General features: G+C 40.5%; 1 protein-coding gene across 3 annotated transcripts in view; it reads right to left on the reverse strand.

The window, feature by feature from the left end:
* Window positions 1-15749, reverse strand: part of TRIM34 (tripartite motif containing 34) — a 38060-nt gene extending 22311 nt beyond the window's left edge. The window contains exons 1-5 of one of the 3 annotated variants that reach the window (XM_019438034.2): window positions 15478-15741; window positions 8676-9165; window positions 7978-8073; window positions 6938-7168; window positions 423-445 (exon numbers count right to left, since the gene is read on the reverse strand). In XM_019438034.2, coding sequence (XP_019293579.2) covers window positions 423-445; window positions 6938-7168; window positions 7978-8073; window positions 8676-9095 — 770 coding nt within the window. In that variant the 5' untranslated portion in view covers window positions 9096-9165; window positions 15478-15741. Of the gene's footprint in view, window positions 1-422; window positions 446-6937; window positions 7169-7977; window positions 8074-8675; window positions 9166-15477 lie in introns of all 3 variants that reach the window. The other 2 variants (XM_019438033.2, XM_019438036.2) reach the window with 2 other exon arrangements.
* Between the last annotated feature and the right edge of the window lie 490 nt (window positions 15750-16239).

The following is a 16239-nucleotide window of genomic DNA, read 5'->3' on the forward strand; positions in this document are numbered from 1 at the left end:
TGACCTAATCTTTTATATTCCCATGTAAGCAAAGTAACTATAAAGGAACTGCCCTTATAACCTATTTTAGGACTTGATGAAGCCCTCCATGTGATAGGACAAGCACCTGTGGAGTACAGGAAGAAGAGCAAGGACAAAGTGAAGTCACAGGACTCTAATAGTGAAATCCCTGATCCTTATTACCCTGACTGGCCCTACCTCTGTGACCTCCAGCCACTGAATTCACTAGCATAGAATCTCGTCTATTTTCAATAGATAAGGAACACTTAAATCCTTGTCTATGACCAGCAATTTAAAAAATACTACATCCAAATTTCCCTGATTTGGAAGATTTTTCATTCTGATTGACCACCAGATCACTCTTATGGCTACAAACCTTTCTTCAGAACACAAAAGTACAACTCCTGGTCACCCATACGCACCATTTCATGATTCCACTCATGTCCTAGGGAGAAGAGAGAAAACATGAGTCAAGGAGTATAAAGAGTAACGCAGGATTAATTAAAGAAAAAATAGAAAAACACTAGAGAAAATCAGGGAAATCAAAAGTGAACTATTTAAAAATATCAACACATTTGACAGATTTTATACAGACATACCATGAAAAAAGAGAAGAGAAATTATTAAAATCAGGAATAAAAGGGAAGACATCACTACTGACTTTTGCAAAAATTAATAAGAATATAAAGGCTATGAACAACTATATGCCAACAACTCATATAATCTAGATGAAATGGGCAAATTCCTCAAAACACAGAAACTACCAATACTGATTCAAGAAGAAATAGAAAATCTGAATAGACCTAACACATGTAGTGGTTAGATTGGAAATCAAGAACTTCCTACAAAGAAGTCAGGCCCAGATGGTTCCAGTGGTGAATTGTAATAATGGTTTAAAGAAGAAATAATTAAAAAAAAATACTTCACAAATTCTTCCAAAAAATGGAAAAAAAGGGAACAATCCCCAACTCATTCTATGAGGCCAGTACTACTATGATACTAAAATGAGACAAACATCAGAATTAAAGTGAACTACAGGCCAGCATTTCTTATGAGTATAGAGGTAAACTTCACCAAAATACTAAAAAACTGAATCCAGCAAAATATGGAAGATTATCTATACACCATGGCCAAGTAGGATTTATCCCAGAAATGCAAAGTTGATTTCACATAAGAAAAACAATTAATGTAATTCATTATATTAATAGAATAAAAGTAAAAGTCACATGAATAGACACAAGGAAAAAAACATTTGACAAAATTCAATATCCCTTCATGAAAAAAAAAAAAAAAAAAGAATAGTAACAGCCCACTAGAAATAGTGGAGGAACTTCCTCAGCCTGACAAAGGGAGTCTATGAAAAACTCAAAATTAATGAAGAACTAAATGCTTTTTCCCTGAAATTAGGCACAAGAATGTCTACTCTTACTACTTCTATTTAAAGTGGTACTAGAGGGACTCCTGAGTGGTTCAGTCAGCTGATCTTGACCAGCTCAAGTCAGGATCTCACGGTTGATGGGATTGAGCCCCACATCAGGCTCTATGCTGACAGCACGGGATTCTCTCTCTCTGCCCCTCCTCCACTCTGTCTCTCAAAAAAAAAACCTTTTTTTTTAAACAGCAAAAAAAAAAAAAAAAAAAAAAAAGCCCATAACACTATGGTACTAGAGGTTCTAGTCAAGGCAATTAGCCAATAAAAACAAACAAAAAAAAGCATTTATGTTGGAAAGAAGTAAAACTAGCTCTATCTGCAGAATACATAGCTCATATACAGCAAAACTCTGTTCCATACAGTGCTTATTGGTAACCTCTTCCACTTCTTAAATTTCAGCTCACATGCAGGTGTCACGGATCCCAAACTTTACATAACCTGATCATGGCCTATTGTCTATAATCATGTATACAGGATAATACATCACACAATGAAGAAGAAACAGGTACTAGAATCTCAAAATATCTAAAATATAACCTACTATTCACCAACTAATTGTTTTCTCTCTTATGTCCATTTGTCAAATACGGTACCAATATTCATTCAGTCCCTGTCCCAAACACTAAAACACCCTACCAAGCCAGTCCATTCCACATCCTTAACTTCTTTCAACTAATTTGCATTTCCATATCATCACCACTATGGATTTATTTGTTTTCAACAATATATACCAATATATTTGGCCTTACCTTTAAATGCCACCAGCTGGGTTCACAACGAAATCAGAGGAATAGTTTTGCTTCTCTGTATCAGTATAGTTTGGTCGTACATGACAAAGAAGCCAACTAACATTGCCTTAAACTCCTCGCCCCACCCCACCCCCCCAAAAAAAAAGATGTGGCCAGAGAGGTACTATTTCAGTCACAGATGGATCTTGAAGCTCAAATACTATCATGTATCTAGTCTTTCTGTGTCTCATAATTCTCTTTCTTCTCTGTCTGTTGACTTTATTCTCAGACTGTAATTGATAGCAACTTTAAAATCTCCTGGTTTACATTAGTTTCAGTGATATAATTCCCATGCAAAAGGACAACTTTCTTCACTGTGACAATACATTCTGATGCTCCAAGCCACTGACCAAAATTGGGTCATATGCTCACCTGCATGGTTTGTGGGAATATAGGAATTAGGTAAACTAATTTAGGTAAGATTAACCCATCCACCCTTGATAATGTTGATTTTCTCAGTCCCAAACAAGTAGATGTACAAAAATAGACATATTGGTGTGTCATCAGAAAAAAAATCCCAGGTGTTGTTACGAGAAAAAGCCAAAGGATACTAAGCAGATAAAATAATAAGTGCCATCTTCACTCCATCATTTAATTGCCTATCATCATTCATACATGTGTAACTCTACAAAATTTCTAAAACGAAAATGACCCAATATAATAACTATGACAAAAACATTAAGAAGTACTTCCTTTCCTAAGGGAAAGAACCTAAAATCTCATCTAATTTTTCATCCATTTTCAAATACAGCATGTCTCTGTTAGCTCATTCTTCCCAGTCAGTATTGAATGTAGCCCTCATGCAAACAACAGCCCCTCTAGCAAACAATAGACATATAATGTCCAAAGAACAACAATGAAGATTTGGATAAAAAGAGCTGTTATAAGAACTTTCAGTAGACAGGTTATGAGGGGACAGCACCACAATCAATAGTATATATCTTAAGATTTTGGAAAAGAACATCCAAATTCCCTAATCTAGTAAAAGAGTAAGTTCCTCCCTCTTACACTGTTGGTGGGAATGCAAATTGGTGCAGCCGCTCTGGAAAGCAGTGTGGAGGTTCCTCAGAAAATTAAAAATAGACCTACCCTATGACCCAGCAATAGCACTGCTAGGAATTTATCCAAGGGATACAGGAGTACTGATGCATAGGGGCACTTGTACCCCAATGTTTATAGCAGCACTCTCAACAATAGCCAAAGTATGGAAAGAGCCTAAATGTCCATCAACTGATGAATGGATAAAGAAATTGTGGTTTATATACACAATGGAATACTACATGGCAATGAGAAAAAATGAAATAGGGCCTTTTGTAGCAAAGTGGATGGAACTGGAGAGTGTGATGCTAAGTGAAATAAGCCATACAGAGAAAGACAGATACCATATGGTTTCACTCTTATGTGGATCCTGAGAAACTTAACAGGAATCCATGGGGGAGGGGAAGGAAAAAAAAAAAAAAAAAAGAGGTTAGAGTGGGAGAGAGCCGAAGCATAAGAGACTGTTAAAAACTGAGAACAAACTGAGGGTTGATGGGGGGTGGGAGGGAGGGGAGGGTGGGTGATGGGTATTGAGGAGGGCACCTTTTGGGATGAGCACTGGGTGTTGTATGGAAACCAATTTGACAATAAATTTCATATATTAAAAAAAATAAATAAATAAATAAAAATAAAAAATGCAAATGGAAAAAAAAAAAAAGAGTAAGTTCCTTGGTTGGCCCATTTGTCATTCTTTGAAGATTTTATCTAAATATGGGATGTTAATCCCACAAAACTTATAATGTTTATCTACTGAGTATTGTTTTTATTACAAGTAAACAGATACAACTTAAGCTAGCTTAAGTGAAACAAATGCCTGGACAAGTAACATAAACACAATAGTTGTGTGAAGTTGGCAAGTGAAAGAGTTGTGAAGAGCTTGTGGATGAATTATAAACAAGGGAAAAGGAATAAATAAGCCTACATAGTTTTTTGTTTTACTCAGATGTAATTAAAATACCATATAATTCATCTTTTATAGTGCACAATTTAGTAGGGTTTAGTACATTTATAATGTATATTTACCATCACCACTATTTAATTCCAGAACAATTTCATTATTGCAAAATGAAACTGTACACTCATTAGCAACCATTTCATAATTGCCTCCTCTCCAGAGCCCCCTGACAACCAGTAATCTAATTTTTATGTCTTTGGATTTGTCAACTACAGACTTTATATAAACAGAATCCTATAATAGGGAACTTTTGTGTCTGCCTTCTTTCACTTATGTTTTCAAGGTACATCCACGTTGTAGCATCCGCTAGTGCTTAATTTCTTTTTAGAGCCAAATAATTCCATTGTTTGGGTATAACACATTTTGCTTGTGCATTCTTCGCTTAATGGACAATTGGGTTGTTTCCACTTTTGAGCTATTATGAACAGTACTGCCATGAACTTCTGTATACACGTTTAGTTGCGGACATAGGTTTTCATTTCATAGGTATGTACCTAGGAATGGAATTGCTGAGCCATACGGTAACTATCTTTAACGTTTTGAGGAACTGACAAGCAGTTTTCCAAAAGTAGCTTCACTATTTTACATCTTCACTAGCAATGTATAAAAGTTCCAATTTCTCCACATCTTTGTCAATCCTTGGTAATGTCCATTCTTTTTTTTTTTTTTTTTGGTGGTATTATCATTGTGGTTTTGATTTTACATTTCCTTGATGGCTAATGATATCAATCATCTTTTCATGTGCTTATTGACTATTTATATATCTTTTTTGGAGAAATATCTATTCAAGCCCTTTATCCATTTTTAAATTGGGTTGTCTTTTGATTATTGAGCTGTTAGAGGTTTTTTATACGTCATGAATACTAGGCCTTATCAGATCCATGATTTGAAAATATTTTCTCCCATTCTGTGGGATGTTTTTTCACTTTCTACATGGCGTCCTTTAAAACACAACAGTTTTTAATTTTGATGAATTACAATTTATTTTATCTTTGGCTGTTTCTATTTTGGGTGCCATATCTGTGAAGCTATTGCCTGGTAAAAAGTCACAAAGATTTATACCTATGTTTTCTTCTAAGAGTCTTATAATTTGTGTCCTTACATTTAGATTTTTGATCTGCTTTGAGTTAATTTTTGTATATGGTGTGAAGTAAGAGTTTAACTTCATTTTTTTGCATGTGGATATTCTATTTTCCCAGCCCAACTTATTAAAAAGACCTATTGCAGTTTTTACCAAAATTTGTTTGGTATCATAATCACTTAGAGAACCTGGTAAAAAATGCAAAAGCTATCTTACTACAATGGGCCTGAGGAGCTAAGGTTTTTTTTTTTTTATTTTTTAAATTTTTATTATTATTATTTTTTTACTTTTATTTATAGCACTCTAGGTGATTCTGATACAAAAAAAGAAAGGTATGATGCAAGCATCAGAGACAAAGGAAACCAGCCAACACATGAAAATCAATTATCCTTCTGCTTGATATCAAGAATAAAACAAAAGAAGTGTTTGGAAATCCAGCAAAGAAAGGCAAGAAGATATACAAGAAGTCAAGCAAAAATATGAAAAGTCTGTAATTCCCTGAATGACCATCATGCTTCATGCTCAGGACCATAGTCAGACTATTAATGCTTAAAAAAAAAAAAACTTGTCTAAATTTTAACATTAGTTCAAATTGTTCCCTCAAGTCTGTAGATATATAGTAGGGGATGCCTGGGTGGCTCAGTCTGTTAAGCATCAGACTCTTGATTTCGGCTCAGATCATGATCTACAGTGGTTTCATGCACCACCTTGGGCTTTGAGCTGACAGCACAGGGCCTGCTTAGGATTCTGTCTCTCCTCTCTCTCTGCCCCTCCCCCACTTGTGCTTTCTCAGTCTTTCTCAAAATAAATACACTTTTTTTAATTTAAAAAAAAAAGTGGGGTGCCTGGGTGGCTCAGTCGGTTAAGTGTCCCACTTCAGCTCAGGTCATGATCTCACCGCTCTTAAGTTCAGCCATGTGATGGACTCTGGCTGATAGCTCAGAACCTGGAGCCTGCCTCAGAGTCTGTATCTCCCTCTCTCTCTGCCCCTCTCCTGCTCACACTGTCTCTTTCTCTCTCTCAAAAATAAACATTAAAAAAAATTTTTTTAATTAAAAAAATAATAAAGATTTGCACCAGCATGCTTTCCTGACACCAGCAACCTTTCCTGGCACAGACACATTCACACTTGCACAGAGATTCACACGACTCAAGTATAATACTTTCTATGCATATGTGTGCCGATCCTCACAAGAAAAGGCTCAGTATTCTATCTCTTTGTGTTAAAAAAAAACTAACAAGAGAAGTTTGTGATAATAAATACACACTTTTTAATTAAAAAAAGGATATATTTCTGAAAGCTGAAAATTCATGTATTTGCCTGTGGCTAAGATGAATGAAAAGAACTAGACAAATGTCCAACACTAGATCAAAGATAATAGGAGCCTAGAGAATATCACTGGATACCATAGATCTTCTGTCCAAGGTCAAATGTATTCCCTTACTTCATAAAATAATAAAGTAGGACACTCCCCTGGAATGCTTATATTCAACTGCCCATGATATATATCTCCAATAGAGAAGGGCTCCAGAAGACCAAAGGAACCTTTTAGTGTCAACACCAGGATTAGAGCCCAAGGACACAGAAAAGAAGGTAACTTAGACTATGTTTGAAGAATTCCAGACTGAGGGATTCTTCTTACCTGCAGCAGGTCCACTGTTGGCCATTCACTGCGATGCTCCAGATCTGAGATAAGCTCTTTCACCAGTTGGTTCTGCTGAGCCAGATCATCCTCAGCCTCAGCCAAGTTATCCAGTATTCTCTTCTCCTCTTCTTCCAATTTTTGCAGTTCTCTCTGCTCTTCACTGTCCAGGATGCTTCTAAGCTGATTAAATTCTGTTCTTATCCTTTGTCTCTCAGTCTGTATCTGGTACTGCAAGGTTGGACACACAAGAGAGGTAAAGAGTCTATTAGCCTGAAAGCCTACCGTGGAAGGGATTAGAAGCCAGTAAAAGAAATATTTTTCATTGAGTTCTAACCGATAGGAGAATAAGGGCACAGGGGCAAATTTTGAGAAAGCTGGGTATTTTTCCTGCTATTTTCCTTTCAGTACATACCAAAACAGGCCTCAGACTGTCTTATCTAGGCCAACCCTGGGATGAAATGCAAAACCCAAGTGAGTTTTTACATTTAGGAGCGCCCGGGCGGCTCACTGGGTTAAGCGTCCAACTCTTGATCTAAGTTCAGATATTGATCTCAGGGTTGTGAGTTCAAGGCCCAAATCGGGCTTCGTGCCGAGCATGCAGCCTACTTAAAAAACAAAAACAAAAACACTAAATGAGGTTTATGTTGTAGATAGCTGTACTGAACACTCATGCCTGCCTGCATTACCATGTTCCCAAGTTTGAACCTGGGGGGAAATCTTGGTCCTTTGCCTAGTGTCTTCCACTGGAAGTGTTGGAGCCTCACTGGAAAAGAGGAATTGAAGACAGAATTTTCCACTCTTCCTTGCCAAAGAGTCTGTCTTTGTACTCAATTCCAAATACCTGCATGTACTTGTAACATATCCACTCTCCAGCCCTCAACTGCAACAGAGACTGGACAAAAAGGAGAACTAATTAAATGGCTTCTGGATGCATTCTGTGCCAGGGAACAAAGAGGAAGGGTCTTCCTTGTGATTTGAACTGAAGGTCCTGCCAAGATTCTTTTGTCCAAAACCTCTCAGAAAGAGTCTCCTCATACCTTCCAGGAAGTTCTCTCTTCTCTGATGTCAGCTTCTAGCTTCTCAACTTTCTGCTGCTCTGTCTTCAACCTCTCCAGAGCAGCCTGGAGCTTCTCCTATGAGGAAAAAGTCACATCAAAGTCAACCTATGAGTTTTCTCAGCAAAGAATAAATGGGGAAGAAATCAGGCTGATCTCAGAAGAGACCAGGTTACAAAAATTGTGATTAGAATCTAGGATATGGGAGAAAAGCTAAGGAGAATACATCCTTTGTTCCTGGGCGACAGAAGTCACCATTCCTCACCACAAGTAGCCTAATACTCTCTTTTCATAAGAGATCGACTGTGCTGCGGCAGGAAAAATCCTATACTTACTGGCACTCTTTCTACATCCAATCCACAGTGTTAAATAGCAACCATCCTGCTGAGGGGGAAAATGAGAGCCAAGCTTGCGAAAGGAATTCCCCATCCATATAAGAAAAGGGCAAAAAGGAAAACCTCCCACTCATGGCCAAGGGTCTAGGCTCTAGACTCTAGGCTTATTCTTTACGTAAGTGTAAGGAACATACAGAAATGTCCTTCAAGCATTGGAAGCTGAGCACAGTGTAAGAGATACACATGGAAAGAGATTACAGGGTGCCAAGGTGAGTAAAGAAGGACTGAAGGGTGACATTTCCCAAGTACCATCTTCTACCTCTCTCCCTCCGTCCTGGGGCCTACCTGACATTCCTTGACTACTTCCTCCACAAGGAATGTGTGGTGACCATGGTGCTCCTGAGACCGCTCACAAAGCCAACAAATGATCTTCCTATCTTCCTTACAGAAGAGCAGGAGTTTCTCTTCATGGCGCACACAGAGGTCTCTCTTCAGCTCCTCCTCTGGGCTCAACTGGACCTTTCTGATTTTCTCCACTATGTTAGCCAGATGCTGATTAGGCCATAGGTTTTCAAGGGAGTATCTGACACCACATACAGGACAGCTGTTTTCCCCTTCTGGTCTGATCTCTGCCTCCTTGGTGTTTGCAGTGATGCAAGCTTCACAGAAGCTGTGGCCGCAGTCTAGGCTCAGGGATTCTGTCAAAAGCTCCAGGCAGATGGGACAGAACACCTCGTCTTGTATGTTCAGGATTTTTAAAGCCATAGTACGTGTCCACTGGCTTCTTCCTGTCCTTACTCCCGAGGCTCTTCTTGCTTAAAAGACTCCTGGATGGCTGAGCAGATCGAAAGGGGATGAGGTAAGAATGGCATGAATAGCAAAGATTCTAATTGTGCAGATACTAGGGATCAACCAAGACTAAAATATTAAAGGACAAAAAAGAAGAGGGGAAAAATAAAACAGAAATGAAATTCAGTAGCCTGGGAAAGCTGCTAATGCTTCAGGCTTCTGCATTTGTTCTCCTTTCAGCCTGGAACTGACCTCCCCTTGATTTTTGCATGACTTCTTAATACTTCATTCAACGCCCTCTTTAAATATCATCTCATCAGAAGGACCTAATATGATTACTTTATCTACAGAATAATTACCAATATATTATCTGTTGTACATTTGCCATCTTTTTCTTACTATCACTATATAATATATATCTTTTCCTTAAATATCCTACTCCGAAAATGTCATCTGCACATAGATCCAACACTTTGTTTTTGTTCACTGCCGTATCCCTAGTGCTTAGAACACAGGAACGTAACCTTTGATCAATACATAAAGACCCTCCTCATTTCTCCATAGATGATTAGAACTTTTCTTTTTCTTTCTTTTTTTTTTTATCACACTTTGTCTTTTTGTTTCATTGATTCTCTGTTCTCCAATGGGTAAACTTTGGGACCACAGATATGGTTTCAACGTAAGTGCTTACCTCCAAATGTACCTGTCCCATTCAGAACCCCTCCATTCCCTCATATTCACTCCCAGAGACACTTACAGAAACTGCAAGGGCTATGACAGAGAAGACATTTTACAACTAAGAATTTTAGAACCAGTTACAATTTGTAAATCACATGACCTATTTATTCTTTATACCAAAGTCCTTGAGAAATCAGAGTACTTTCTTTATCGAAATGTGTAAATTGAATGAAGTAGCTTATGAAGATTATTTCATCCAGTAAGTTGATTTGGGGTGAATACAATTCCTCAGGGTCTTCTTTCAGAGGTCTGGAAAGTATGATAAACACTACCACCCAGAGGGGCATGTTTTGGGGGAACTAATAATTTCCCAAATAGGAGAATATCAAAGATATCTCCCCTTAAATAAGCAAAGGTTGACCTAAAAGGTGTGAGAAGGGATATGGAATGAGAAAGAGGGAAAATATATTTTAGAGAGAAGAAGTCACCTATATGAATGCCTTGTTGATGGAAGATACATCTTCTATAGCTTTTAAAATGCCTATGGGGCACCTGGGTGGCTCTGTCGGTTAAGCGTCTGGCTTCAACTCAGGTCATGATCTCATGGTTTGCGAGTTCGAGTCCCACGTCAGGCTCTCTGCTGTCAGCACAGAGCCCACTTCAGATCCTCTGTCTCCCTCCGTCTCTGCCCCTTCCCTGCTTGCACTGTCTCTTTCAAAATAAATAAATAAACTTAAAAAAAAAATGTAAATGCTTATATGGCTTAGGGCCTGAGTGGCTCAGTTACGTGTCTGATTCATGATTTGAGCTCAATTCGTAACCTCAAGGTTCATGAGATTGAGCCCTGCATCAGGCTCTGCACTGACAGCATTAAGCCTGCTTGGGATTCCTTCTCCCTCCCTCCCTCTCTCTGTTCTTCCCCTGCTCATGGTCCTCTCTCAAAATAAACAAGTAAACAAAAAAAAAAAAATAGGGATGCCTGGGTGGCTCAGTCAGTTAAGCATCCAACTTCGGCTCAGGTCATGATCTCACAGTTCATGGGTCCAAGCCCCACATCGGGCTCTGTACTGTCAGCTCAGAGCATGGAGCCTCCTTCAGATTCCATGTCTCTCTTTCTTTCTTTCCCTCCCCCAGCTCATGTTCTGTCTCTGTCTCTCAAAAATGAATAAACATTAAAAAAATTTTAATAAAAAAATAAAAATAAAATAAAATGCCTGTATGGCTGGTGTGCAGAGGGTTTCTAGGCTTTTGGCATTAATATGCCTGCAGGGACCAAAAATGTGACTTCCTAAATGATGCAAAAGAGACAGCTTATTTCCAAAGATCAGGGATCAGTGAGGAAAGGCTGCTAGAGGAAATAGAGAAGCAGATGAGGGTAAGAGAAAAGGTAAGATAAAAGGGACAGGACTGGGGTTGGGTTGAATGTATGGGAACAAAGGGTCATCGTCAGGCTTAAGTCCTTTCTTCTCATAAAAAGGACATTGGCATTACCTTCTCCTAGCACTTTGTTTTGTTTTATTTTTCACTTATTTTCAGTAAGCACAGACCTCAGCTTCCACAAGTGGGTTGTGACTCTTGTAACGAAATTTGTGCTGGTTGGGGCCTGGAAGCTATGCTCAAGGCTCATACAAGGCAATCAGCTTATTGGACCAAGACTTACCTATGCTATGTTAGTTTCAAACATATCCACCAGATCTTACAAATGACCTGATGAAGGGGATACGGTACCACCTGCAGCACTGTACAGACCCTCATTGAGAGCTCACCTGAGGCAGCCATGCTGATATGCTGTGTCTCCTGTCCTGTATGCCCCAGCTAAGCTAAGTGAACCTGACTGCTTCTGTCCTGCCAAGTCACATGAGTGGGAATGGCAAACCAAGCCAAAAACTATTGCTGGTTGTCTGTCAGAAGGCATATCACACAGTGGTGGCATGGGGATGTTGCTGATTCTTAGAACCTGGACTCATTCTAGACAAGGAACTATGAGGCAAAAAAAAAAAAAGAAAGAAAAGAAAAGAAAAAGAAAAAGAAAAAGGAAGATCTCAGTGGATATTTTTGTCATGATACTTGTTCTCATAGATTGAATTGTATCCCCCACGCTGATGTCACCGGTGTGAATGTAATCTTGTTTGGGAAATAGGCCTCTGCAGATGTAATCAAATTAAGATGAGGTAATACTAAATAAGGTAGGTTCTAAATCCAATGACCAGCGTCCTTTAATAAGAGAGGGCACACCACACACAGGGAAGACAGCCATTTGACAATGGCAACAGAGACCAGAGCAATGCAGCAACAAGGCAAAGAATGCCAAGGATTGCTGGAAACCACCAGAAGCTAGGTGAGAGACATAGAAGAGGTTCTCCCTCAATACCTACAGAAGAAACCAACTCTGCGAACACCTTGATTTTGGACTTCTGGCCTCCTGAACTGTGAAAGAATAAATTATTCCAGTCATAATTTGTTACAACAGGCTTCGGAAAATAATTTGGAAAGGTTTGATGATGAGGTTTGTAACAAACTATAATCTTCCCTTTGCTCTAAAAAGAGAGAATAAGGGCATAATGAAAGCTGTGTGGAGATAAATTTAGGTCTAGAAATATACTCACTTCTCCAATCATCCATAAAGTGAAACAGAAAGCTGTGGGCTGACCAATGTAATCTAGCCAATGGTACAGACACTGAAAATTGTCCCAAAACCATATGCTTTTAGCTCCTAGCTCCAGTGACAATGGTCAGATCAAGGCTCTAATGACTGGCAAGACCAGAGGTTTACACAACATAATGTCCACCCTTGCTTGCAACTGAAGCTATTAGCCAAAAGTGGGGCTAACAGGAGTGGGGTTCTCTGCTATCTTTCACAGTATCCAATCAATGCTGAGAAATACCTAGAGTCTACAGGGGTGTGGACCATGCATTCTACCATGGGGCTATAAACCTTCTTTTCACAGTGGGGCTATAAGAAGTTGATATCAAAGCAGTTGCCACCACACTGGCCACAGAAGGAGGAAAAGCCCCCATGCATAGGCAGGGACCTCTCCAATGTCCAAGAGTGACCCGAGAGCCCAGCAGCAATCAGGAAGATAGGAAGGGAGTACAAGTAGTATCTGCCTGATGGAAGTCCCAGGTCAGCTGACTGCCACAAGTGTCAGATGATCGTATCCTACACTTGATTCTTCTAACATCTGGACTCTGATAATGCAACTCTGCACATCTTTGCAGGTTGTATAGTAAAATAAAATATCTCCAAGAAGTGGAGTGCAGGGAAAGATGTTCCTTAAAGTTTCCAGATGGCATCCTAGACACTTCCCTTGGTTTCCTAGGCCAGAAACTGCCAGTGGGCAAAGCAGGACCTGTTTTTGACATGGAGAGACCTGGGCAACTCAGGTTGCATATAATGCAATCTCCTCTCCCCATTCCTCTGTATTCAGAGTTCCTACTTCAGGAACTCCTTAGAATCCAAAACTAAATATGTCACCAATCCACACTATTCATGACCCTCTCTTCAAGAGCTCTAGCTCTCTGGTAAATATGTTTTTGAAAAATCATATTTTTAAAAAGTCTTTTTGTAGCATAGGACCACTTTTTATAAAATTGCTTCTGGCCTCATTAGTTCATCAGAAGTTGCTAAGAGTGGGGCGCCTGGGTGGCTCAGTTGGTTAAGTGTCCAGCTTCAGCTCAGATCATGGTATCACGGTTCATGAGTTCAAGCCCTGCGTGGGGCTGTGTTCTGACAGCTCAGAGCCTGGAACCTGCTTTGGATTCTGTGTCTCCCTCTCTCTCTGCCCTTCCCTTGCTCACGCTCTCTCTCTTTCTCTCTCTCAAAAATAAAATAAACATTAACAAAAATTTTTTTAAAAAAGTTGCTAAGAGTGTTTTCTTCACGTTAGTTCCAATCATTTCCACTGCCACCATCCTGGAAGGAGCCACCTGTGTCTCCTGCCTGAATTCTGGAAAATCGCTCTCCCTGAAACTATCACTGATTGCTCTTCTTCAGTGTGCTGCCATGGCTGTTCTTATGTCACGGACCAGAGTGCCCTTCAAAGCAGACACCAGTCCTGTCTATTCAAATGCATGTCGTCCAATATCAGCTGGTCATCATTATGCTCTAGGTAAGGCCACATTAGACACCTCCTCCTACTGTCCTACTCTTTCCCAAAGCCACCTCCTTCTCTTCCCCCTGCATACTCTACCCCAGCCCACACTGGCCTCCTTTCAATCGCAGGAAGAAACCCATGCTAAAGCCTTTAAATCCCTCACATTCTTAAGATTCTACTCAAATATCTCCTCACAATGAGGCCTTCATGAAAACTACTTAAATTTGCAAGGCCTTTACCATGTCACTACATTCAATACTTAAAAACTGTTCCCCAGTAATATTAGTCACCTTCTTGTGTACATATCAGTTATCTGTTTGTTTACAATCTCTCCCCAACCAGACTGTAAGTTCTTATATGTATTTAACATTTACTGCAAGTTGAATGCATATTCATTGCACTTTTTTTTTTTTTTTTACAACAGCAGTGTTAGTTCCTATGAATTAACTGTTTAAGTGAATAAATAAATAAATCCATTTCATCCTATGGGTTGGGCCTTGTTTTGGACCCTGGGGAGACAATCAGTGTCTGGGCAAAAATGGACCCATTTCAGGAGCAAAGCATAGGCTCCCAGGAAGACCATAACCATGACTCCTGAAAAGTGGGAATACAGGACAGAATGGGTGTGTCAGAAGGTATGTAACAAATCCATCAGTGTGCAAATTGCTCACAGGTGAGCTCAAGGTGGGACACAGTCACCATCAGTCACGGAGCAAATTTCTTAGCAAGACCATTGGATCTCTGGGCCCCTTCTGAGCAATAATCAGCTCCTGTTAATTAGCTCTGAGTAAAGAACAATAGTGAGAATTGAGGTAAGCATGCAAAGGTGTGTCTTCAGAGAAGAATGAGGAAGAAAGAACTCTCAGGCAGGTAAGGATGTGGGGTCAGTGGACTACTGGAAGGAAGTGTATGCTCTTCAGGGAAGCGCCAGGAGACTCCTGAGACTGAACTTCAAAGGACACGGGATAAAAGGGGGCCACAGAGGCAGGTGGCAGGCCAACAGCTGAGATTCAGGAAGGCCACAGACCACCCCGCAGCTGGTTCTCCGTAAGGGAGTGAGAGAATCCTCCTCTTCAATATTATCCAGCCATGTCCCCAAAACTCCATTCTGTCTCCTGCCCCACTCACTCTAGGAGCTTGGGTTGCTATACGTTTGGAAAACAGGGACCTCTTTTGTCAGCTTTTCTTCAAGGAGGTAGTGGTGGGCAGAGGAGAAGACACTTTCTATTCATCTTGGAGAAAGAGAGAGAGAAAGGGAGAGGATTCCAGTTCTCCTCAGCAAGGTAGACAATTAAAATTATAGAATAGGAAAGGGACGAGTGAAGATGGACACAGCCCAGAGAAAGAAGGGCCCCTCCAGGAAAGAAACAATGCCCTCCACCTCTTGAGAACTCCTTTCTCTCCAGGCCATCTGTCTCCAGAATCTTGGCTTCCGTCTGTCTGCGCTCAGAGCAGGAAGCCTGAAGACTGGCTTTTCTTCCTTTCAGAGCAAGTCTGAGCCACATACTGAACTCACACACCTTTGCGTAGCACCTTCCTTCTGGAGTCTCCCACCCTCTGCCCCTCCCCCCAACCTCCCCACGCACCTTGAGGCCCCAGCGGAGAAGTCTTGATTCCTGATTTTAGTGGCGAAGCAAAGCCAGGGCGGGCGTGGTCAGCATTTACTGACTGAACAGGGAACAGGCGCTGGGCCTGCATGTAGCAGCTCCTGACCAGCCGACTGGGAAGTGAAAGTGAAACCTCAGGGCTGGCAGGAAGAAGGAAGGGGAAGAAGCTTCTGGGCCCAAGGGGCTACAGTCCTGTAGGGCCACTGGGTATGAAATGTTTTACCTCAGTGGTTCTCTAGTGGGGGAGGGAGGGTTTGCCCTAAGGGACATTTAACCAACTCAGAGGACAAATTTGGCTGTCATAACTGGGGGATGCTACTGCCATCTAGTGGGTAGAGGCCAGAGGCACTGCTAACCACTCTGCAATGCACAAGACAGCTCCCACAGCAAAGAAACATCCAGTCCAAAATGTCTACAGTGTGAGGCTGAAAGTCTGTTTTAACCCTCTCTGCTTCCTGGGCCAGCTAGGAACCAAGGGTCTCCTACTCCTTTCATGGTTGTGCACAGGCCCTCAGTTTGGCCTTCCAATTTGATCCCTTCAGGTACCATGTTCCATTTGCCCCCAAAGAGCACACCACCACCTCCTAGGAAATAGATGGGACTTGGGCAGACGAGGGATGGAGGGTTCTGGAAGAGTTGGCTACAAAGGACCAGAAGAGCTTTTTGGAGTATTAGAAATTCTCTGAAGTCTATTTGTGTAGTAGTCACACAGGTGTAAAACTTTGTCAAAACTAATCAAAC

The sequence above is a fragment of the Panthera pardus genome, unplaced genomic scaffold (genome assembly GCF_024362965.1).
Source record: "Panthera pardus isolate Hobbes unplaced genomic scaffold, ASM2436296v1 HiC_scaffold_12, whole genome shotgun sequence".
Taxonomy (NCBI): domain Eukaryota; kingdom Metazoa; phylum Chordata; class Mammalia; order Carnivora; family Felidae; genus Panthera; species Panthera pardus.